Here is a 25,532-nt window from a genome sequence, read left to right on the forward strand (position 1 = left end):
AAAATAGTAGAAATTGGCCAAATAGAGTGAATAGTATGCTAAGGAAGTCGGCTACGGAGCCGAGAGGGTCCAATATCATATGCCAGCCACGGGCTGTAACTTCTCAGTAGCGGACAAACTTCTCTGGCATGTTATCCGTCTATTTGGCCACTTTCTACGATTTTTTCCGTGACCTGTGGAGCCTGGTAGAGGCTAGTGTAGCACGGGCTGTACTGCTATTTTTCTATCGAAATCTACGACAATCTTAGCCTAGGTGCCATCCTCCGTAGAAACCGCTGGCTGCAATATCCTTTCGCTTGCTAACCACGGGAAGCAAGCGAAAAGATTGAGCCAGCGGTTACTACGGAGGATGGCGCCCTGGCTACGACAATCTTTTCTGTCAATCAAACTTTTCCTATTGTAAACTGGCTTGCCGTAAAGCATAAGTAGATTTTTCAAATTTCCCGTTTTTCGTTATTTCTTGTTATTCGAAGTTTATAATTTTCTGATACTTTTCTGAATATAGTGAAAGATATTGGCGTCTAGCCTCCGTTGCAGACTCCTCCCAACCTTCTCGGCCAGCAATAAGAAAAAAGATGATAAGAAAACGGCAACTTGAAAAAATAAAACAGCCAGAAGGAGTCTGCAACGGAGGCTATAGCAGTTCCTCTTGAATTTGCTGATGTTCGGGGACCCCCATGCAGGCCCCCTATAAGTCATTTATGCTGCAGACATATGACATGTTAACATGACATGGCCCTGCCTTTACCAGCACACGTTCGTCCAGTTTCAATCCAACCTTTAAATTCTGTCATCACCAAATTTCACCGTGCGCTCACCGCGCTACTCTCGCCTGTTGACAGAAAAAATACTCCGAGGCAAGCCCACGGACTTGTCCGTGACCGCAAGTTTCAGCAAAGCGCATCAATCAAATAAGGAACATCCTCTCTGTAAAGCCTCCGGGTACTTTGTCCAAATCCTGCGGTGAGAGGTCGACATCCCTCAGCGTAGCAACGAAAGCGTAACCTCCAGTAACATTAATCCGCAGGGTTACATAAATCCGCCACTTTGAAAAACAGTGTGTTTGAGATGTCTCTAGTGCAGTACCCCCTGGTATGCACAGTTTAGATATACAGGAGTGCATTACACAGGGGGACGTTGGGCTGGAGATCTGTTTGGACGTATCTTTTCAGGGTGGCGGAATTATGTACCCTTGCGGAATTATGTTAGTAGATGTTACCCGAAGATTAGTTTTAACTGAGTTTATAGACACTCTCTGGGCCCTCTGTCTTCAGTCTGCAGCGCAAATCCGTGTTCGTCTGAGCTTTCTGGTGAAAAGGCCATGTCTTTAATGCCTCTTTCATTAAGCTAGTTTTGTTCTGTTATGTCTGGGGCTGTGTTACTTTACAGGTTAGCGTCCGGGTGGCCTTCCCGGCGGCCCAGACAACAACAAACCGGGCGGGGAGGCGTGACGTTTATCCGGCGGTCTCCTACCTTTATTACATGTACACGGGACAAAAGATGTGGGCATGCAGAACTGGTAAAGTAATTATCCAGGACAATGCATAAAGATATTGCACAAATGCGATTTAAGGATTCCCGATTTTACCACATGAATCCCACTGTGAACTACAAACTTCATAAATTGTGATCTTTTTATAACTTTATCACAACTGATTTCTACTTATATCAACCAAGGAGGATATATCCCTTATAACCTCCCTGTACCAGCATAACGTTTGTAGAATTGTATTTCAATGCCTCTTGGAAAGAGGGTCGGCTAAAAATTGTTTACGGGGTTCATATCTTATGTTTGCAATAGACCCATTCTCTATTGTGTAAAGGCAGGCATACAAAACAAGGGTGGTGTATATGATAAAATAGGCCAGGTGTACCCCAGCAGGAAAGGTTGATTCGGGTGCGGTTTGTGGCGGCCCACCCACAAAGGTATCCGTCGTCGCTAGCGATGTTGGGTGCTTCTGGGCCTTAAAACTTCAAGCTTATGGCTGACAACAGGCTGCCATTTCCACATCAGGCCCAAGTCCAGTTAATTTTCTCTCCCCTTCTACTCTCTGTGTGCGATCGTGCATATCATGATTGAATCTCTTTCCTGTCGTTTTGATGTTACACCGTCCTTCACCTTATAAAGATAGCTTTGTAAATCCTCCCCCATTATTTCACAGAATCTATAACGTTACAGCCGTCTTCAGTAAACGTCTAGAAATAAAAAAAGGCACTGCTTTTTAGCCTCCATAGCAAGCTCTCTTGGCCTTTTTGGGGGCTTATGTTATAAGACACTTTTTGCTGATGACTGTCGATGCCGGCTGCACAAACGACCCAGTACGAAAAGAGGTCATCAGCAAAAAGAGTGTTATAAGAAAGGCCCAGAGAGCCTGCTATGGAGGCTAATTGTTTTCTCATATATAGAAAACAGTAAAGCAAACTGAGGCTTCAGCATGGCTGTCATTCAACGTTTTAATATCAATATCACATTGCTGACACGAACACGAGACGTAAGATGTCGGTATGGACGCGGCATACTCATGCGGAAACGACAAACACAAACTGACAGGTGAACGATGAGGGTCCTTCCCCTCAGGGTTGACAAAACAATACTTCCACAGTCTAATTTTTCTCTCTCTTTTGAAGTGTTACCGGAAGGCCTAAGGATTCAACCAAGTCCGGTATGATCTGGCTTTAAACACAACGCTTAGCAAATCCCTCTCTCTTCTTCAACTACTGAAGTCAAAATCCCCGACTGTTGGTAAACAAAAAGGGAGTTTTGTCGGCCTTGTTCCGACTTCCTTTATCCAAATCCGGCTCACAAAGGCTAGCTATAACCGGGAGGACCTTTCCTAACAAGTACACTCGTCTATTAAGATACGTCAGCTTCGCGCTTCGCTTACAAATGCTGACTGTTCCTAGAGATGTGTATTTTTCTATGGGCGGAAAAGAGCAATTTAGTCCAATTGTCTGTAAGAGTCCGTGTCAAGTTCGCAGCTTAACCTTGAAAATAAACGGCCACAAAGACCGGAGTCAGACGACTTGTCACCTCAATTACTACAGTTGAAACATGTCTGGTACAGAAGTTACTTGTAAATATACAATTATGAATAATTATAAATCTACATTGGATAAGTCTGCGTTCATTTGATTTTACCATCTGAAGTGCAGTGAAAAGTTTTCAGGCTTTAAGAAATCTTGAAGTCTATAGAAACCCTGTTTTTTCGATGTCAAATTCAAAGCCTCCTCACGACGTACTCTTATCGATGACAGACATTGATTTATAATGTACAATGAATAGAAGCCAATGGTTAGGGTCAACAACGTATCGATATGTTTGTTTTTGTGTAAGACAGAGGATCACAGAGGGGTGGAAAGGGCAGTTGATGTGTGTGTGTGTGTGTGTGTGTGTGTGTGTGTGTGTGTGTGTGTGTGTGTGTGTGTGTGTGTGTGTGTGTGTGTGTGTGTGTGCGCGCGCGCGACCATATGAGTCACTTTTAGTACCGTGATCATACCTTGCAAGGTGGGTGGCTCAGGCCCAGTGTCAACTTGAGCCAAATTGTGAAAGCAAACTGTGTTTCTACACAACACTACAATTATTTCTTCAGTCCCAGGCTGCCAGCTAATAAAACAGGTGCTGTTTTGCCGAGGTACGTCTGTGACGGCTCCCACAGTTGAGTATTTAAAAAACCGTGCCAGGCTGGAGGCCTACCCGCCTTAGCCTTGGACCCCCCTCCTAATTTGCCCCTCACGAGGCTATATGGGGGTATACAAGATGATGATGAAAAGAATATAGCATCTTATTAAACCAAAACTGATGATCCTTTATTTCAACGGTCACACCTTCGTGAACGATGCCGGCGACTGAAAACAAGCAAATAAGATTTTTTTTGTGGGAGCCTCATTTACGAAGTACGTTTTAGTCTTTTTACCGTTAACGTTACACTTTTGTCGGTGTTGTCAGGCGGCCCGAAGACTGCCAGAATGTGGTCGGCCCAGGGTTGACCAAGGACATCATATAGGATGTCCTTGGGTTGACTGATGGCACTAGGAATCCCCCCCCCCCCAGATTATGCCGGGGGTGTCTTGCAAAGCGGTGGGGAAAACTTTGTCATCTTTTGACCTTGGTTCCTTGACGTACAAAAAGACGTCTGAAACGAAGATGACCATGTTCCTCTCCATCTCCCATCTGCTTGGAGTGATACAAGAACAGGTTTCCCCATCATGCCTTGCAAAACCAAGATGGCGCAGAGATAGCAGAAAAAAACTTTGTCTTACCAATTTTTGGCAAAATTGCGACAAAAGACGTCCCCGCGATGTGTGGTATATGCTGCGTTTTATCACGGAGATCGGCTGAATCTCGCAAGGTACGGATATTGTAGCTGATTTCTCGTAGCGCGCTGGACGACGCGTTTTTTCTGTCTGCGTGGAGTGGGGAGGGGGGCGGTTTGATGAAACACCAACAGTTCGTTCTTCTTCTGACTTTTGAACTAACTGATAGTCGTATCTGGCACCCTGTCATAATTTTCTGGTCACACACAAGACGTGAAAATGACCCTAAAAATTCATCAAGTGTACAAAATTTGTTTGGTACTGCATGGCGATATACTACAGTAGTAACATATGAATCGTAATTACTAAGGGAGCCAGCTGGTCTTGTCTGTAACGGTAACAGGTCAACTCGCCCCAAGTCCAACTCGCCCCCAAAATTTACTACCAACTCGCCCCAAATTAGGGCTTATCAAACTTGGTTTCATATGCATATATCCCACTTCTAAATATTAATTGACATGCTAAAAAAGCCTTGTGACTCTAATTTCAACTTTCTCTTCTCTGGTCGGCATTTAACGCTGATGGATGCAGGAAGCGCCGGCGGGCCATGTTGCATGTCGGCCCGCCGGGTTCACCGGGACCTGCGCCCGCTCGCTGTAATCTCAAGCATGGCTGACTGCTGGCTCAAGTTATTATTCAAGTTCATGCTCCAAGATTCTTAGTTTCCTAGCACATAGACCTCGGCAGTCTTTTGGATCGCCATGCTTGAGACTAGAGCTAGCGCTAGCGGCCGTGCACGGTGTCATGGCGGGCCGACATGTACATATGCCGACCGGGTCCGCCAGCGAATACCGATCGCGAGTTTGTTGCTAAATACGACAAAAAAAGTTAAATTAAAGTCAGAAGGTTTTGTTAGCATGTAAAGTAATATTTACAAGTAGGATTCATGCATATAAATCCAGTATAAAACCAATTTCAATAAGTTCTAATTTGGGGCGAGTTGGTAGTAAATAGTTGGGGCGAGTTGGACTTGGGGCGAGTTGACTAGGATTCTCTGTAACATAGTGGAAAACAGGTCTCTAATATTATGATAGATAAGACAGCAAAAATAAGGGGAACATATGATATAGGCTTTGTATGAGATAGTAATTTGTGTCACATGATTCAATGATTTCTTTGTCATATTTTTATGACATTTTGCTGTTACTTGACATAATTTGTACAAGATTGGCTTGTAGGATTTAATTTTCTCATCACACAAGTTACAACGGACGGAAAGTACGAAAGGAGGCAACGTCACATTACTACAGATGCCTCTTGTCTTATTTTTACAGACTCTGTGCTAAGAATGGCCAGGTAGTTCCTATTGGATTTGCACCAGCGTATTCTCAGGAAGTTTGTGACACAGACAGATGTGTGGAATGTTCAAGAACTTAACGAGAGAAGTCGTGTTACCGCTCCCGCAAGCATGGAACAGAAGGAAGGCTTCCACATCCTTCAGATCAACTCGTCCTTCGTGGCGGGGATAGGGAACATGGTGACCTTTGCTCCAGCTGAAGCCGCGCCTGAACTAAGCAGGTCCGCTGCAAACTGTCAAAGGACAGAGGAAGAACTCTTGGAAGACCGCAGTAAACACAGGGTGCAGAAAGTACAGCTGACGCGAGGAAAGACACGGATCAGACCGTACAATCTTGATCGCCCGTCGCGCCAAACGACGAGAAAGGCGACGCTAAAGAACAGCCAAACAAGTTTCGAATCTCAGAACGGCCTTCATAAGATGATCTTAAGACATAGGTCAGGGTCAAAGTTATTTGATGACCTTCCTCTTGACAAATTGGAGATTTCAGAGGAAGGAAAGAATAGAGTGAAGCATGTTGGAGAGATGGAAAAAGTAGCAAAGGACCTGAAGGAGTTGAACGTGTCAGAACAAGAAAGGAAAAATGATAATTCAAAGCTTTATTGAATGGACTCAGGGGCTTGATAGAGATAGTACAATGTTGTCACTTTAGCCTTGTTGGACTCAGTTCAGGTGCAGGTTTGAATGGACTCGTAGTCTTACAGAATAGCAAATCCTTCAGATGCTATGTATATATTTTGTTTGTTAAAATAGAAATCATTTGCTGCTATGCAATGTAAGACAATGAGCAGTGTGTCCTTAAGTTCCATGTTCAGTTTTTTAACTTTCTAACAAAGAACTTTTTCATAGATAGCAAAAGTCTCTCCGTCTAGAGGTAACATCATGCATCGATACACACAAGTACATATTGTAATATCTTCTTATGTGGATGTATCAATGACTGGCAGTACAAATACTACAACGTACACAGTACAGCAGTAGTGCGAGAAAGAGCTCAGGGATTTAAGGATGAGAGATTGGTTTTTGCATTGATGCAATATGCCATGGGCACTTTTCTCAATAATGTTACCAGTACATTGTGTACTGGAATAAGAATGCAATCATTTGTTTTGGAGTTTGCTATGTGTTTAAAAGGTGTGATATTTTTGTAGCGTGTGTTACACAATCTCTCTCTTGTGGTGGCTTATTGGGCCTACACCCCAAGAGTGTTAGAGGCTTGATTTGGTCAGACTAGATATTTGGGAGGTTAGGATTTATTTCTTTGGATAAATCTATTCTTCATGTACATAGTAGCTAAACTATGCAATATAGCATCACAGGCGGACCCCCCCCCCCCCCACTTGCTGTATATTTTGTGTTCTCATTTCTATTACTGTTGTTGAATGCAGTACATTTAAAGGCATAGATAATCATGGTATTATTTATTTCTTTGTATATTTGAATGATCACGCTACCAATAAAACAATCACTGGGAAGTCTCAAGTGTCGGCATTACTTTAATTGATTCTCTCACTTGTTGCTGTTAGATTTGTGTATCTTTCACCAATGTAGTTCTTTGAGAATACTTGTTACTTACTATTGTCCCCCGTACATGTATTTGTCTAGTCAAGTTTGGAAAGAGACTAATTATGGTAGGTCAAATAAGGAAACAGCATTGCTGGAAGAGAGAGAGAGAGAGAGAGATCATCATTGACTGTGTAGCCTACATGCATGCACATGACTGGATCAGAATGAATCATCAGATTTCAGATATGAACCAGCCACCTACATTGTATCAAGGAGGGTATTGATCGTACTTTGTTTGTATGTGTTACCTAGTACCAGAGTGTGAATTGGAGGTAAAAGTGTGGACTCACATCGTATATGCATACATGGAATATACTTTGCAAAACAATACTGGTTCAACACTTGGAAAATTATAGTAAGGCATCTTTTGCATGTAATTGAATTTCATTGATAACATATTTCTTTACCCAGCAGTCCCCTCCCATCATCCAAGAAGTCCGACAGAACCTACTCCGCAGAGGTCCGGATTGCCACCACATCCTCCAAGATGTGTGTCTGACCTCTGACCCTGACACACAGCATTATGGGACATTTCTGGGCTCAGTGCTGCACATGCGAGGAGAGATCACCAAGCAACCAAGTCAGGATGAATGTGGAAATATTCTGCTCTGGAATGGGGAGATTTTTGATGGGATAAAGGTGGGGAGAACTGAGTCTTATTTGAGTTTTTGGTCCTTGGGTCCATTCTTCTAGCCCTGTATCCACCCTATTCTAATTCCAGTCTTAGTAGTACTGTAAATGCAGAAATGTTTGCGGGGTTTGATTTTGCAATGGGGAGAATGGAGTATTTGTGGTAGTTTTGAGTTTGCGTTTGAAACAATAGTAGCGCTACAGTCACATGGTGGAACGGCTCTTTGTGGTGGTTTTATGTTCGCGGTAAAGAGTTCACCGCAAAGAACATAAAACCACTGCAAACATTTCTACATTTACAGTATACTCTGATCACTTTCTGCAGAGAAGCTATCAGAGGAATGGATTAGTGCTAGAAAAGGATGGATTCCAGGCTACCATTCTTATGCACACACATAAAAAAGAAAATTCACAAGTGGCAAGACAAGATAAACAAATTTGTGACCTTAACTCTAGAAAGCTTTTTCTTTCAACCAAAAAACCCTTTCAGACCTTCAAGCCCAGGTTAGCAGTACCAACTATTGTTCCTACAGGTGGAGGAGGACCAGAATGACACGACTGTCCTTTTACAACTGCTTGCTGCCAGCCATGGTGAGGAAGGTCTTCTCCAGGTGTTCCAGAGCATTAAGGGTCCCTGGGCATTCATCTACTGGCAGGTACACTTTTATCATGTTGAAATGTTTATTATTTTATCTGTATATACCATTTTACCTAGTATTCATTGTATCAAGGTAACAGTTACTCATTCAAGCAACTGTATACATTTTGGAAGCACAAAATCTGTCCAGTTGCTTGAGTAACTGTTACCTTGTGTATCTTATTTACCTGGATGTCTAACCTTCATCAAAGTTTCTTAAATGCTGTTAGCGTAAGAGCTAGAATCCTACATTCCTATGGAAACCAAACTTTTAAACATTTCGCTTACCTGAATATAACAGACTGATATTGGAGACTTACCTGTGTATAAAAGGAAGACTTTCTAGTATTTATGAACAATATGTACACTTTTAAAGGCAACCAAAGCAATATTAGGGCCCAAAATATGGAAATAAAAAATTGTGATATCTTTATGGTAGCGACATTTACTAACACTATTTAGCTCAATTTAAAACCGCCAAAAAATGTGGCGTACGATGATTCCCTTAGTTTTGCGAGACTAGAAAAACCTTGGCGACGCTGTACATTGTGATAGTGTTGTTTGAACTAATCATGTATAGAAATGACTAAATAAATTGACTTTCAAAATCTGATTTTCGTGCCCTAATACTGCTTGGGTTTCCTTTAATGTACCAGGGAAATCACCATGTTCTTTGTGATATTAAAGTACAGTGAATAAATGGTTTACAATGGCCTACCTTCAGGACTCAAGCCTTCATGTTGAATAAGGGTTGACTGCTTAGGATTTACACATGTGACCATTTGTACCAGGATTAATTGTTTAATGTACCAAACGTACCTAAATTTGTAGCTTTCTTTCCTTCGGTTTCCTGTTCTAGAAAAGTAAGTCTCATTAAATCCCGTGGTGCCCCTTGGCTGGCGTGGGAATGCTAAACTGGATCAAAGGACTGTTTCACAGACTCTGTTTTGTTTTGTTTTGAACTACAGGCTTCCGCTGCAATGATACCGGTTTACACTCGATAAGTCTAGTTTATGTTCTACAGCTAAACATGTGCAGATAAGTCTGACCTTAGGGTGCAGGCCAGCTACAACAACAAAGTTCCAACCCAGAATATGCTATGGGAATACTCAACTGGGTCACAGGAGATGTTTATTTCAAATTTCAGACTTGTTCTAAACAGCTGTGGTTTGGGAGAGACTACTTTGGTCAGCGCAGTCTCCTGTGCCGTCTGCCTGATGGTGAAACAGACGTGTTTGCGCTCAGCTCAGTTGCAGCCAGGCCAGGGCCTCAGCACGGCCAGGTTAGGGACCTTCCATTGATGTTACCATGGGGGATGGAAATCTGAAAATACACACATAGGTTGGTCCATTAAAAGCTAAAGAAGGAGGACAGTCAAGGATTTTTGTCCCTGATTTTTTTACAGTCATTGCAGTCATATATCTAATTTATTCATTGTTTATTCATTAATACAATCCCGTTCTATTTCAACCATAATTTCCAATACTGACTCCAAGTCTGTCTACATTCAAGCCTTTTACTATTGAATTTTTTTTTTTAAAGATCTTAACAATCTGATGGCCATACAAATATTTTGTCCCTTAATGATTTTATTTGTCAAAGGCAGGTCTAGTTTTGAATAGAGAAATTTTGGTAATAAAATCTGTTCTTTTCCCCAGTGGCAGGAGATTCCAGCCAAGGGAATCTTTTGTATTTCTATGGAATCATGGGTACCTGGCACACCATTGTCAATCAAATGGTATCCATGGCAACATGAAATTGGTACCACCCACCCTAGCCATCCTGACCAGTTTGCTGATGAAGATTGGCATCTACGGACAAGTGTGAGCATCAGGAAAATGGGGAGTGGTCCGACGTCACCAGTTCTACCATTCAACCGTCAACTTCCTGATCAAGAAAATGAAAACATTGATTCATCTAGTGAAGTGGACAGAACTAGTGTTGAAAACGACTTTCAATTGCCAGCAAGTACATGTAGTTCTCCAGAGGCAAGGGCTGGCCCTGATAGCATTACAAGGTGTGCCTCTAATGATGTATGTAAAGGTACTGAGAAACTTGCAGCGATGCCAGATATGTTGGACCAGATTGTTGATGAGAAACTGAAGAGTTTGGCAGTCCAGTTGATCGCAGTGCTGGGGGAAGCAGTCAAGCGAAGGGTGTTCAACGTCCCCAGAGGAAGAGAGTCTAATAGAGCCAAGTCCACAGTTCAAAAACAACATGTTGAACAGCTTGACTCTTTGGAAAACCTCCAGGATAAGGCAGAGAAAATCCAACTCTCTGATGATGGAACCGGAGATGGTTTGTCATTGGGAGGGGCTAGTGCTGTACCAAGCACCACTGCTGACCCTGCTGTGAAGATGGGCTGTCCTGAAATGTCCTCAGAGGTGGAAATGAGGACAGCAGCTGTGGGGCACTCAGCTGAAGAGAACTGTTCTGAAAAGTGTAGAGTGGCCATTTTATTTTCAGGGGGAGTGGATTCTATGGTTATAGCAGCCTCGGCTGACAGGTGGGTGTAATGGATTTAACATAAGTCTTTTCCCCTTCAACTTTCGTGTGACTTAAAAAATTGTTGTGAAAAGATAATGTAGTAAGGTTCATTGAAAATTGTGCAGTTACATTTTGATCTAGATCTTAGAATTGTATTGCAATAACTTCAATCTTTAGAATTTTCATGAAAGATATGCAACATCATTATCATTTCACATGATACTGTTAGCTATGAAGGTCTCTTATTATTAATTTTGTTATTCTGATTGATTTGCTTCAGATTTGTCCCACCAAATGAGCCTATCGACCTCCTAAATGTTGCCTTCCAACAAAAATATAAACAACACCAGCCTGGTAAAAAGAAAGGGGGTAAAAAGCAGAGCGAGGGTGCCCGTGATGATTCCTTTCAGGTGCCTGACAGAATCACAGGACTCGAAGGGCTGGAAGAGCTGGTCAGGATCAACCCAAGCAGGCACTGGAATTTTGTGGAGGCAAGTTGGCTGCACTGGTGTAGCTGGTGGTGTAATTACAACTCACAGATATACGTATACATGTACATGTAAACAAAAAATGAACTTTGCATGTATTGTCATGAGTTAATAACTCTTCAACAAGACACAAAACAGCAGCTCTATTGCTTAGCTTTTAATGAAGTCTTTCAAAAGTGCCAGCATAGATAGACTGGCCTCAACAAGCTATATGCCTTTTTTTGTTTTTCTTGTGAACCATTGGATGTAGGAATTGGTCTATGTCTAGTATGCATGTACATGACCATGTTGCATGTATGGCCCTGAAACATCATCATGTTGATATGTCAATGAAGGTAAGACATTCAGGTAATAAGATACACCAAATGACAGTTACTTAAGCAAGAAGATAAAATTCTGAAACTTGTTTTCAAAATTTTGTCCAGTTGCTTGAGTAACTGTCATTTGGTGTATCATCATATTGTCTGTTTCCACAGGTGAATGTGACCTTGGATGAACTGAGAGAAAGGAGGTACATAGCTTACTCCTTTTTCATCTCTTATTTTCAACTACATACTAACTAGATTATCCATTGATAGTTTCATTAAGTTGGTAGATTATAGGATTCATACATGTAGGACATATTTGTATTTTTGTATATAACGTTACATGTACAACTGTGCACATGTGTGTATTATAGTTCTCTATCTAGGAAACCAAAGAAGTTTTATTTCTCCCCCTCCCCTCCCAATGGTAGGTCCCAACATGTGAGCCACCTGCTATATCCTCTGCAGACTGTGCTGGATGACAGCATAGGCTGTGCCATCTGGTTTGCTGCCAGGGGGAGGGGCAGGTTGGCAAACTGTCCTGACAGGAGCCAGGCTGACAACTCTTACTCATCCCCTGCCAAGGTTGGTTCAATGTGCACTGCACGGTGATTGGTGTTCATTGTGCACTAAGTATGTTGATTGTTTTTATGGCATTCACTGTACACTAAGAATTGTGATTGTTTTTGTGGCGTTCACTCTGCACTAAGTGTGGTGATTGATAAACCTCCAGTAACATTAATCCGCCGGGTTACACAAATCTGCCACTTTGAAAAAACAGCGGGTTTGAGAGATCTCTAGTGCAGCACTTCCCAGGTATACACAGTTTAGATATACAGGAGTGCATCGTACTAGGGGACTTTGGGTTGGAGATCTGTTTGGACGTATCTTTTCAGGGTGGTAGAATTATGTACCCTGGTGGAATTATGTTGGTGTATGGCATTGAACATGTCACATTCTGCTTGACCAAGGACTGCTGCCTTGCCTCAACAGAACGGACAGAGTGCTGATAAACATTGAGTTAAGTGATAAATCCGAACTTGATCAAGATAATGCCATGGCCAAATAACCACAGTCCATAATCCGGTCTCTAAATTGTCCCATCAGGATGGTAAAATATATCACCATTTTGTATAAGGAAGGATGATAAATCTGAATTTGATCTTGATAATACCATTGCAAAGGCCAAATTTGTCCACATAAAGGAACCTTTTTTAGCACTGCTTCCTGAAGGTGTTTTGAAATACAACAAGTTATGGTAAGTGGAGGGGGTGACTGTCCTTAGTGCAGTCATTGCCCCCTCACAAATTAGTAAAATTCACTGCTTGTGTAAAGAAGTGTGACCATGCCCTTTGCGGGTTGTGGTAAGTCTAGACACTTTGATAATGATAGTCAATTCCTGCATAGTAGGATAAACCGTGACAGGAAATACGTCAGTTTTTTCACATACATGTATTGACGGTTTTTGTTGCTGTGTCGTTCTGCTTTTTTTGTCACTTTTCTTGAGCAAACTATTAGTATTAACACTTTATTTTGCACAGGTGTAATCTTTCTATCTCCCCACTGTCTCTGCCTATCCTTCGAGGTTTGCTGGTCAATTCTCTTTTATTTCCTTAAACAGTGGCGAGGAGTGAAAGATTATAAGTAGAATTTCATCTAGTTTCAAAGTTTAGTTTTCCCTTTATCTAATAGCTTGTTTTTTTTTATATGCCTTACGAACTAAATACTGCCCTATTGAAACCAAACTGCAAGGGTTGCATTGTACATTTCCCTGAAATGAACCTAGAAGTTTGGTGGACTTTGGACTGAGGAGACTTTGGACCCAGCCCTGTGTTATAAAGACTGATGGCGTGTTTGTGTACTATAAACTGTGATAAAGAGACAGTCTGGGATGTACTAACTCAATGATGAGATAGCCCAGCCTCGTCTTATTTCAAGTTGGTGTCAAAAGCTCTCCCTGTGGACTTTGCTCCCTTGGGGACTGTGTCAGAGATGCAATACGTAACCCTAACAAAGTTCCTTCTTCTTTGCATGCATGGATCAATCTGTGCTGTAAACTTTTAGTGCTTCTTCTTATAGAATGTCATGTTTATGATTATATTTATGATTCATCGTAGTCCAGATAACTCCATTTATAACAATACACCACAAACTACACTAGAAGTGCTTTGGAACTCACACCCATAGGCAGATTGTACAGAAAACATTGTACCAGTAGTCCTCAGATATCCTTGGCTTTTAGGAAGCCAACCTGTGCTATTTCATCAGCTCATACACTCAAAACCTGGCTTTCCTCACCTCCTGTGACACAGCGTAGTGGCCCTTCCACTTAAATGAAAAGCATCCCTAGAAATAGTTGAAGTTGTCTAAGTAGTCGTCCCTTATGTTTCCTAAGATAAGGTGGGTGCACGTGGGTCATACTGTAGAACTGGTAATTCTTTTTGCAGACAAAATCCGGGAAGGATGCTGCCATAGGCCCTAGGGACAGATTTCAGTGGTCAATTTAGAGAAATTTAGAGGAATGGGAAATGAATGAGTTACAAATTTTGTGCAGAATTCAATACTTTGTTGACAAAGTTGCCAGGCAGAGACAATATTGCTTTAAAATATCAACACTGCGAATGACCAGTGTGGAATAATAAAAAAAAGAGTCCCTTGATAAGTTCAAGGTACCACAGTGTATTCTTAAGAGCACCCTCCATGGGGAAAACCCCACTCCTTGAGACAAGGCTTTATCTTAAAGAGGTAAGACAAGAGATTGGAAAACCCTTAAAGAGTCTATGGTCATGGTTGAAGGAGTTCTCCTGTTTTCTAAGAAAGGGGACCAAAAATAGAGGAACATGCGTGATGTCATCATATATTTTGCAGGCCGCTTTTCATTGAGGTCATGAGAGAAGAGGTAATGGTCAGACAAAATATATTACAAAGATAGAGTTTACATCATTTAAAAAGTCCTAATAAATCTATACACATATCATTACACATACATGGTACAAAATACATAAGAGGGAAGGTGGTTTAATATTCTTTTTTATCTATTTCTGGTCAAAACTTCTCAAACCTCTGTTTTCATGATTCCGAGTTGAAAATAAAATGCTTGCATGTATGGATGAAGTCTACCCCAAACGTGTTGGCTTCTCTAAATAGCTCTCACTTCTGAGTTGGAACAATTATGACCTGCTTGCAAAACCGCTTGGCAAGATTCACTTTGCAGATAGGCACTATAGATGAGTCAGCATTTTGGCTCTCATGCCCGCTGTGTAGATTCAGACATTGATGGAGTGTTTGACTGACAGCGACCTTTCTTCTAAACAAACGTTATGGTGTAAGGGTGACAACTTAAGAGCGGTGTCAGAGCCCCAGTTCAGTGGAGTCACGCTTGCTGAGAAATAGCAACTGGGAAGACTAAGATCCTCATAGATTGCTTCTATAGCATACATTCAGACCTGTATATAAGGACCACCTGGCCAATGTGACCACTTTTTGATGACCCATTGGGTAATTTGTTCCATTAAGAATGCATAAACAATGTTGTCTTTAGTGACCACCTGTCCACATTTTATCGCTCCCCTGAGTGGTCTTCTTGAGTAGTTTTGATGGTAGTTCTGACACCTGTTCATTCTTTTCTTCCGTTGAGTCAACATTTGCTCAACCATTGTCAGAACTATATGGTACTGTAAATGCAGAAATGTTTGCAGGGATTTGATTTCGCGGTAGGGAGGGAATGGAGTGTTTGCGGTGGTTTTGAGTTTGCGGTAAAGAGTTCACCGCAACAATAGTAGCGCTACAGTCACTCAATGGAACGGTTTTTCGCGGTGGTTCTAAGTTTGCGGTAAAGAGTTCACCGCAAGAACCGCAAACATTTCTGTGTTTACAGTATCAGATTACTAGGGCAGTCTGCACTGGAAAGGTATGTAAGTGCAAACTTTGTGCACTATCCTCATTTGAGCCTGAACCACTGAAGAAGCCACATCTGTGAAACCGGTCTGGGTGACAGGCTGAATAAAGGTTTAGAATAAGCACCATGCAGCCCCGGCTGTCTTACTGAAGGGTGACTGCTGGCAGTTAGCTAGAGGATAAGTCCGCTCCGTATATCTAACTGCATTATCTGCTATTGGCTTCTCCAGTAGAAATGTTAAGTATACTAAGTAAAGGAGGGATGGGGTGTGTGTGTGTTTCAATTAGATGCCTCCTATCTACCACTATTAAAGAGAATTAATCTGATATGTTGTTTTAAAGGCACCCAGAGCATTTTATGAGACTTGAAAACTGGAAATATTCTAGTTGCTGTAATCTTTATGAAATTTACATTTACTGCCACTGCTTACCACATTTGCGTTCGGATTTCTTATTAAAATTGCGCAAAAACGGCACAAAATAATCTACATGGTGATCTTTTAGTTTCATGTGCCTACTGTAAATATTGTAGATATCATAGCCCACCCACCCCCGTCAAACCGTAGAAATGCAAAATTAAAACATAAAAATGTAAATATTTGACGGACATGGAGTCACACTCTCATTGGTCGAACCGCTAATTGTGTAGACAGTCAGGATCAGTCTATTAGGGCTTGGGTTTTTTATCAGTTCTCACCACACAACGACATCGTATCTTTGCTCATTTAATTTCGATACATAATATAATTTATAGTATTATTGAAAGTTACTATGTGTAGGAATGAATAGAAATTTGAGTTTTTTATTTCAAGTTTCAATCCTCATTAAATGGTCTGGATGCCTTTAAAGCTCAGGTTTTCAAGCATAACCTTTATAATCAGAGGCCAGCCTTTGGCACCAATATGTACTACTGGACTAGAAATAATGTGATCTCTAAAAATTCAACCACAGGGAAATTTAAACAGTTTCTGCTAAGGGCTAATCTTATGCACAATTTTTTAGGATACAGTGTATTTAGAAAGTGGTGGTTTAACTTAAAACAAGTACTTCTTTAGCTTTACTTGCTCCATGATTCAATTCAATATCTACCATCTTTAGCGGGTTAGCTTCTATTAAATTTGTGGTGTCAGAAGCACTTAAAAAGCATGGGCTGTTTAGATAGCGTAAAGTCTGATGCACAATTTGATGTCAAGAAGACAGGGTGGAACCAGACACTCATCTGTCATGAAGAGAACCACTTTAAGATGACATAACTGCTGAGACTGGAAAAGCATGATGCAACAGGTCTTATGGAGCATGGATGTCAAAAGCACTTGATCATGAAAAGTGCAGGCTATTTATATAGTGTAGGGTCTAGGCATGTCCCCGTGGCGCAAGCGGTAACGCAACCCCGCTGCTTTGTCATCTGGATCAAATTCTGTGGATCCTAGGGCCCGAGTTCAATCCTAGGGGTCGACTCCAGCTCGAACATGTTGTAATGGATTGCATTCGTTATTTCGGATGGTGACGTAAAGCCGGCGGCCCAGTGTATGAGGGAGCTTCAGGCATTAGCCACAAGTGTCAAACCTCTGCACGTTCATGTAAAAGAACCCAGTTATCGAGAAGAGTAGGGGTGACCGAGTGTGCTTGGCCAATAATGCGAGTGAAGCCGCATTGCACTACCACTAGCTACTTGAAAATGCATCATGCTTCACCTCAAATGAGGATGCCTTCAAATGAATGAAGTAGGGTCTGAGTGATGCACATTTTGAAGTTGAGAAGCCTGCAGGTATGACCCAGATACACGCCTGATATGAAACGGTCCTCTTCAAGATGACAACTGCCAGAGACTTGGAGAGCATGATGCAACAGGTCCTAAGGGCGTGAGTTTCCCACCCTGTCAGCACATCTACTGGGTTATTTTTATCCTGTGTTGACTTTAGGGGGACACGGCAACTGTTGAAACTAAGTTTCACCAATAAACATTCAGGCTTTGACACTGGCACCTGTCCAAGGGTAGTCTTCATGCCCTACTAGTCAATGCGATTAAACCAGCTCGAATGATTGTCACATTGACTTTCTGACGAGGAAATTAATTTTTGTTTCTGAAGTCTGTTGATCTTTGGTCTCCAAACATAATTTTTCATCTTTGTCATTTCTACTTTATTAAATCTTTGATGCTGCCGCAAGTACAATCTTGGCGCAAACCATTGGTCTCAATGGTAAACTCCTTTAAGTTCACCCCATGTAGTTTAAGAAGGAATGTTCACAGTGATGCCATTTACCTGAAAGTTAATCAGAAAACCTCCAATGTTGGAAACAATTGTCATGTTTCTATCAGATTATCTCAGTATCAATTTAAAAACAATGATACGGCCACACCAATTTATTTTCTTGGTTAACGAAATTTAAAAAAAATTGAAAAAAATGCTAGATTGGAAAAACAACATGAAAACAGAATCTCAGAGGAAAGTTTGTACTTTGGTGCACACAGTTTCAGGGGGTAAACAGGGTCAGGTGCAAGTTTTAACCCCAGCCTTCTATTTTCATGATTTTTTGTGTGTTAGAATTGAAAATAAAGATCCATTAACCAAGAAATTAAATTGGTGTGGCCTAAGTATGTTTCCTACTGAAGAAATTTGGCACACATATTTCTAGGAAGGCCTTGCCTGTACTTCGGATTCACTGCTGGAAGATAAGATGGTCCTAGAGCTCAGAGTTAGTTGGAGCCAAGTCAAGGACCTTCCCATCTCAGTCCCTTAAGGGTACTTTGGTATTTTTAGCTCCCTCTTGTGTTCACCACAGTAGAAGGGTCAAGAAGGGTCTGTCCGTACGTGTATCCCAACTAGAAGGGGTACTGTCCTACCTTTGACCTGCTCCTTCTCTATTTGTTTTTCCATATGTGGAGCCCTCCTCCCCAACAGAAGTCAGTAAAGCAGAGGTTGTGACCTCACAATTCCGATAAAACTTTGTGATGTTCCCACTGGCAGAGTGGGGGCTATTTTCGTCCTTGTGATGAGATAGTCAGCTGCGATTTAGTTCCCAAGGCGCATCGCATTTTCACCTCCAGACTTAGAGGAGGTAGATACGAAACCTTCTGTAAGAGGCCACTGCTTGCTATTGGAGCATCTTAACTTAAACATTTCCAACATGCCTACATAGTTATGTAAGCTGTTAACCACCTGCAAAGCTCTAGATGGCCAAATGGTTAAAGGGTTACAGAAACAGAGAATGCAGGGGGGTTCGTTTGACTGAAGTTATTATTTTGAATTCCAGAAGAGTTCTAAAGTCAGGGTCGATGCGTCTTCTTTCTTATCTGACACAGGTGTGATGTCTGATACACTTGTTAGACATATCTAGGATGCTTCCCTTGAACTTATCTTCTGGTAACTCCCTTCCCCACCTGTGACCTCACTTGTCTTCATTCCTCAAGCAGAGGCGGCGGCAGGAATTTTTGTAAGGAGGGGGCCAGATGTTACTGACCGAACTTGCACCCTGTCAAGCACAGGAGATCCTGGGGGGGTCTGGGGGCTCACTCCTGGGAAAATTGTGAAATCTTGACCCTCTATGTCACTATTTCCTGCATTTTGAGGGGCAAATTTTGCTGGTAGACCATGAGCTAAGTTCACTGACATCTCTGTTAGTATTACTAGTGAAAAATTGCACAGGGGTTTCAGCTGTTTTTTGTTTCTGAGGGATGACACCTCCCCTACTCATATTTTTGTGTGTGTGTGCCCTGAAAAATCTGGAAATACCTAGAAACAGACATCTGCAAATACCACGGGAACTTCAACACCATCTGCTAAAGTCAGGCGAACTGTAACATCTTCTGGATCATTCGCTGCCTTTGATGCGCTGAATCTGTGTCACTGGTAGGAGCAAAACACCTACTTTGTTTTGGAGAGACATTCTCAAGTTTCACAACCAAGACTAAAATAGGATACCAGAATCTCTGTTTCACAAAAACATGGTGAGAGCAATAACAATTGCCCTTTGCTCCTTATTCCAGCTGATTTTTGATTACGAGATTTGGTACGTGACCTAGACCTACTACTACAAGGTTAAAGGACTATGATTTGAGGTCTATGATTCAGTTCAACATAAGAAGTGATATTTGTTTCTTTTGGCAAAGTTTGTGAAACTTTAGACATGCATGCAGAATGAATACTCTGAAAGTAAGGGTAGTCCAATGACCTTTTTGAGGCCGTAGGGGCAGTGGTTTGTTATCCACTTGGTCTATAGGGCACGGTATTGGAAGGCGAAACCCAACCCTCTCCTCTTACCGCCTTTTACTTACCCAACCAAAGTAAGGCACCCATTTTTGCACTAGATGAGTGTAGAAAGTCGTGTCAAGTGTCTTTCCCAAGGGCACAACATTGGTGGTACAGGGTACTTACATGTAGTATGTCAGGGGATTTGAACCCAGGACCTCTGTGTACTGGGCCAAACACTCTAAGCGTTACGCCAACACGACGCTACTTTAACGTACTCTGTAGGGACATGATAACCGCCAAACAGATGGATGACAACAGCCAACCAGGCTGACCATAACCTACATGTAACCCCATAAGTGCATAAACGGCAGGTTACTTTTTAACACAATAACCAGGCATAGCCAAGGCAATACCAGAAAGTCACCACGAAACGGTTTTAGCAGACATAATCCAAGACACAGGTTAGCAAATGAAAGCTTTTTCTATTATAGATTCAATAACTGCTATGTACATGTTCTTCCCTCTTGAACAGTGTACCTTTTAGTTCTGTCATTTTTCTTGACTTCTTTCTGAACTTCAGCATTAGTAACCCTTCTGTATAGTAATGTACAGAAATAGCTGCTAACCCAATTATCCCAACCTACATGTTACACAGACGGTCAATGTGTTGACAGTTCCCATGTATATTTTAGCTGTTTCAGAATCATCATATGAATGGAAAATGGGCTGAGAAAAGTTTTTTGTTTGTGTGTTTGACAGGTACTGTTGGTCGGCATGGGGGCTGATGAACAACTGGCAGGGTACTCCAGGCACAGGAGCAAGTTCAGGTGAGTTTGTTTGTTTGTATTGCATACCTGTATTGCATAACCGCTTCATGGCATAACACACCGGGTTTGTACTGAAGAGGACAAGCTGCATATCCGGACAGATTTATTCAATCCACTCATGCCAGGATGGTCCCCTTCTCTTTTTGATACTGTAAGTGTGGTGGGTTCTTTAATGTACTCGAGTTGTGGTTCCCTTTGAAAACAATACTTCCAATTAATGTCCTATCTCTGGGACCTCCCTAGCGGAAGCTAGGTACTCATTTACGCCTGAGTCAAGTGAGGAATTTCCCAAGAGCACAACATCATGACCTGTCAGGGATTTGAAATCAGTACCTCCAGGTTCTAAGTCTACAAGACCGCAAGACCACCAGTCCACCACATGACTGTAAGACTTGAGCACCCTCAACCTCATTCTTTGAAAACATAGTACATATACCTCTTCATCATGTCTAGCCATTTCCAAAAGGTTCTGACTGTGGAGAAAGGTCATGCTGGTTGTACCAAGCAGGTTTTAGCAAGCTCTTGATCCTCCTTGGTTGTACATGTATGAGGGTGCAGCACCACCTATCCCATCAGGATTGAACTGCCACTTCAACAGTCCTTGGTACCACTGACGGTTTTTGTGAAATGTTCATTAGATCCTAGCTAGATTTTGAAGTATCTCATCAGTTTTGTCTAGTGCTCATCAGCCTATTCATGTTTTGTACAGAAAATAGTAAAAACTGATTAGGCAGGTCTTCACTTATAATTAGACTTGAAGATATGTATTGATTGTAGTGAAAAATGTCCAACTCTTGTGTGTTTTGTATTGATGCTGACAGGTCAGAAGGCTGGAGAGGTCTGCTGGAGGAAGTGGAGATGGAGGTGGACAGGATCTCCTCCAGGAACCTGGGGAGGGACGACAGGTCTGTAGGTCACTTAAGTCTACTAGAAACATAGAGATGTGTCACTCATCATTTCTGTTCAGGGATTGAAATGCATTTTTGGGTCAACTTGCACTGGTGCAGATGAAAAAAAATACTTGCACCAAAAAGAAATTACTTTCACAACCATTAATTTTGCCTTTTTGGGAAAGTATGACGCCCCTACTTCTGAACATGGCGGCTTTTAGATTGCTTGGTTTAAGGGCGGGCCCTAAAGTGTGTCCCAAACTCGTAAAAACGATTGAATAAAAGTTCAGAAGGGATATGAAATGTAATTTGTTTGAGTACCAGTTCTTTAGGTTTGACTGTACAACTGTATTTCTCCATGATCAATCTGAATGATATAAGAATGAATATAACAATGTTTTCATGAGATGTATGCAAAGTAATGGAGTTGCCCGGTGTACATTGTCGTATGTTTTTTTCGCAGGATAATCTCCGACCATGGGAAGGAATCACGCTTCCCATTTCTTGACGAGGATGTGGTCTCCTACCTCAGTTCTGTTCCTATTCAGTACAAGGTTGGTAACACTTTTAAGGGTCTCAATTGTTAAAATCAAACTTTAAAGCAAGTATACCTTGTACATGTAACCTCCATTAACATCAATCTCCCGAGTTATATAAATTAGCCACTTTGAGAAACACTGGGATTGAGAGATCTCTAGTGCAGCACCCCCAGGTATGCACAGTTAAGATAAACAGGAGTGCATTATACTGTAGAACATTGGGTTGGAGATGTGTTTGGAGTTTGGACATATCTTTTCAGGGTGGTGGAATTATGTTAGTAATAGTAGATGTTCCCTTTACAAATGTCTCTTTACACTAACAATATATTTTATTCTCTCTCTTACTTTCCAGGCAAACCTGACCCTACCCAGAGGGATTGGGGAGAAGTTGTTGCTGAGAGTTGCAGCGAGGGAACTCGGACTGAGCTCTGCTGCCGTGCTACCAAAGAGAGCCATCCAGTTTGGCTCCAGGATCGCCAAGATGGAGAACTCCGCAGAAAAGGCTTCTGACAGATGCAACAGACTGACAACAGAGTAACATAGAGACTTTAACACCACATAAATGAATACAGTACTTATACTTATATGTATTTAATGATATCACTTTTAGTTCCCTCCACAAAACTTTTATAGATTGTGTTCTCATCTGTAACAGAATTTGTTTATGTTTTAGAATTTATGGCTGTAATGCTGCTGTATACATTGATAAATGGAATGACAACAATTACAAATGCAATATTTCCATCAAGTGGTTCAGTGGTAAGCAATCCTGCTTCAAGACCAGAAGATTGGGGGCTGTACATTGTAGTTCTCAGTCAGAGGAGGGTACGTTACTATGTTGTAAGCTATAGTGAACTGGCCATTGTTGATAGTACTGGGTATCAATTTTATGAAGAAAAAAAATGATCCTGCATATGTTATAGATAGTGTCTTCTTGTTACTACCAAATGAATCCTATCCAATGATAATTTATGCTAAACTGGAGACATTTGAACATTCTAAATGCTACCATACTGTGACTGTAACTTCTGTTTCAGTAGCTTTGTAAGTATGCAGCCAGGTCTTTCACTGCCTCAGTGTTCACTTCACAGTCGTACAGTCCCTCTCGCTCGAAGAATACAGCGTCTACGATAAGTTTGGTATTTCCCTCTCTGAGCACAGACCGTGATTGGACGGAGATTCGAGCATCATGGGCAGGGCGGTGGTGCATCACGATGAGGACAACATTGTTTCCTGGAGAGAGAAAAAAAGAATTATGACCACAGTGTATCAAATGCCTTCATTTTATGTAACATGTTCCTATGTGGCTGTGATTTTTGTTTCATGGATACAACATGTCAGTACCCCAAACATTATGATCACAATACCTAGATCCAGTGCTATAAATATCGAGTCTACAACAGCATTGTGAATTGTTGTTTTTAAAAGAAATCTAGATTTTCATTTTGGGTCAAAAGCTTGCAAACCTTGGACTCTTTGAAACATTTCTCTACATTTAGTCTTTTTAGATATTTTGGACATATCCTTTGTTATGTGTGACTCAATTGCAACATGTCAAATTGGTACAGTGTTTATCAAAGCTTCTCAAGGCTATAGACAAGATGCACCATTCTATCACAGCAAACTACAGCATCTTGGATAATAAGAGAAATTCTTTATGGAAAATCTTGTCCTACCTTCAGTCCCCCTCAAGGCGTTATCCACATCTGTACCCAACCGTGAGGCATTGAGACAGAAAACCAGAGTGGGTTCAGAGACCTGGCGTAGTGACTGTTGCCATGGCCTGGTTTCCATGGCAACATTAGCTTTCCCTAGTCGTTCGTTCAGTTTCGCCAGGAGCTGTGTATCCGATCCGTGAAATGGACCCTCGGCTTTTAGGTAGCAGATTACTGAAGGAAACAATGAAATCATCAACATCTCAGGATAAAAGTCATCAGCATATAAGGATTGGTCTTGATAGTTAAAGACTAGAGAATCAGAGATGAACTTTATATCTGTAAATGCCCTTTTAGACTGAAATGTAAACAATGGTAAATGTTGCCCTAAAACAGCATAGTATTTTATATTATAATTATAGCATTCTATTTTAATTTCTCCACGTTTACAGACAAAAAGAAAACTACCCTCCTCTTAGCTTCACAAAAAACACACATTACAGAAAAAGTGGGATCATTCATCTCCAACTCAAAAAGGAGTCGAACCCAATAAGTTAGAATTTAGTGTCAGTCATTAAACTAGAGTTGTAGAATACTATATTGTTCACTGTCTGTTCTTTTCATATTAAATGTATTTGCAATTAGCCTACTGGCAAAAACTTGCAATAAACTTTCAGTATGGGTTAATATATTGAAGGGCTGCAAAGGATCTATCTGAAAAAAAGGGATTTAAACCTTATATAAATCAGGTACCTACTTTTGCGTTGCTCCTGCTTCTGTGGTACTACAGTCTGTGGATGAGGGTAATACCAAGGAGATCTGTGTTCCCTTGTCACTGAGTCAAACCAATCCCTCCATGTTTCAACACTGACCCTGGGCTCCCCTCCATCTACAGGATAGTTGGACTCGCCGAAAATTGCATGAGGGTCTCTCTTCGAACGCCCCCTGTTGGCAAGCCGTGGTACTGCACGGTACGACCGTGGCTGAGGACAGGGGCATTTCCACTCTACAAAGTCCTTAATGTTATGGAGAAGCTGCTGAAGTTCACGGTTTTCCGTCTCTAGACGCTGCCTTTCTGTGCAAAGTTGTCCTATGGCATCAGACTGAAGCTCAAAGGTATCTTCAAGGGCCTTTAAGTGTTCGCTGGGATGTCTACGTTCCTTTTGAGACATGGCGGGGAAACAAAATCGCAAAAGTGAGAATGGAAACGTCTTCTTAACATGGCAAAATTAGGCAAAATTTGTTAATATGTCATCTTCCCTTGAAATTAAACCGGCTACTATTGTATTAGCATTCCTTTCACATATTCAGAATTTGCCTGTTTGAAAACGTAACCCATATGTTCTTTATATGAAAATCATGTTCTTAAAAAGATGTAGAACATTTATCACTAGTCTGCTATTCAGCTAGGCCGCACATTTTATGCACACTCGTACTCACCTGCAGTTTCCGCAGTGTTCCGTCCAAGTCGTCTCCACCTGACGGCGACGGTGGACGTTCAGGTGTCACCGTCCGCGCGTTGGGACGGCTAGACCGTCCGAAGAAACTTGCCAAACTCATGATCGTCTATGTTCTTCTATTAAGTTTCTATTAGTTTAAACAATCGATCAAAACGCTGTCCCTACTAGTACTACTCTACAACACACCTCCGAAATCGACGACTATACCATCCATTTAAGATGAAGGGAGGGCTCCATGTTTATTATTTATCCAAATACCTTTTGCCCATGGTATTCGACTACAGACATTTTTAAGTGCGCATTATTTGCTTAAAGTATTTAAAAAAATGAAGAGAACATGGCTCTGT

At 41.5% G+C, this 25,532-nt stretch overlaps 2 protein-coding genes across 3 annotated transcripts; one reads left to right on the forward strand and one right to left on the reverse strand.

Annotated features, from left to right (window-relative positions):
* The first annotated feature begins 4,186 nt into the window (after positions 1–4,186).
* On the forward strand, positions 4,187–23,204 carry LOC136444195 (asparagine synthetase domain-containing protein 1-like). Of its 2 annotated transcripts, none has more exons than XM_066441680.1 (12): positions 4,187–4,349; positions 7,589–7,816; positions 8,341–8,463; positions 9,592–9,726; positions 10,103–10,950; positions 11,212–11,422; positions 11,896–11,930; positions 12,156–12,309; positions 20,574–20,641; positions 21,463–21,546; positions 21,995–22,085; positions 22,423–23,204. In XM_066441680.1, exons 1-12 carry the CDS (start codon positions 4,299–4,301, stop codon positions 22,606–22,608), a joined length of 2,214 nt encoding a protein of 737 aa, XP_066297777.1. In that variant the 5' UTR covers positions 4,187–4,298; the 3' UTR covers positions 22,609–23,204. The 2 variants fall into 2 exon arrangements, with proteins under 2 accessions (XP_066297777.1, XP_066297778.1); XM_066441681.1 differs by having other exon boundaries at positions 4,188–4,349; positions 7,592–7,816.
* On the reverse strand, positions 23,104–25,488 carry LOC136444198 (uncharacterized). Its single transcript, XM_066441686.1, has 4 exons — positions 25,166–25,488; positions 24,483–24,885; positions 23,747–23,959; positions 23,104–23,303 (listed from the first exon to the last, which is right to left on the reverse strand). Exons 1-4 carry the CDS (start codon positions 25,283–25,285, stop codon positions 23,104–23,106), a joined length of 936 nt encoding a protein of 311 aa, XP_066297783.1. The 5' UTR covers positions 25,286–25,488.
* Positions 25,489–25,532: the final 44 nt, after the last annotated feature.

The sequence above is a fragment of the Branchiostoma lanceolatum genome, chromosome 11 (assembly GCF_035083965.1).
Source record: "Branchiostoma lanceolatum isolate klBraLanc5 chromosome 11, klBraLanc5.hap2, whole genome shotgun sequence".
NCBI lineage: Eukaryota > Metazoa > Chordata > Leptocardii > Amphioxiformes > Branchiostomatidae > Branchiostoma > Branchiostoma lanceolatum.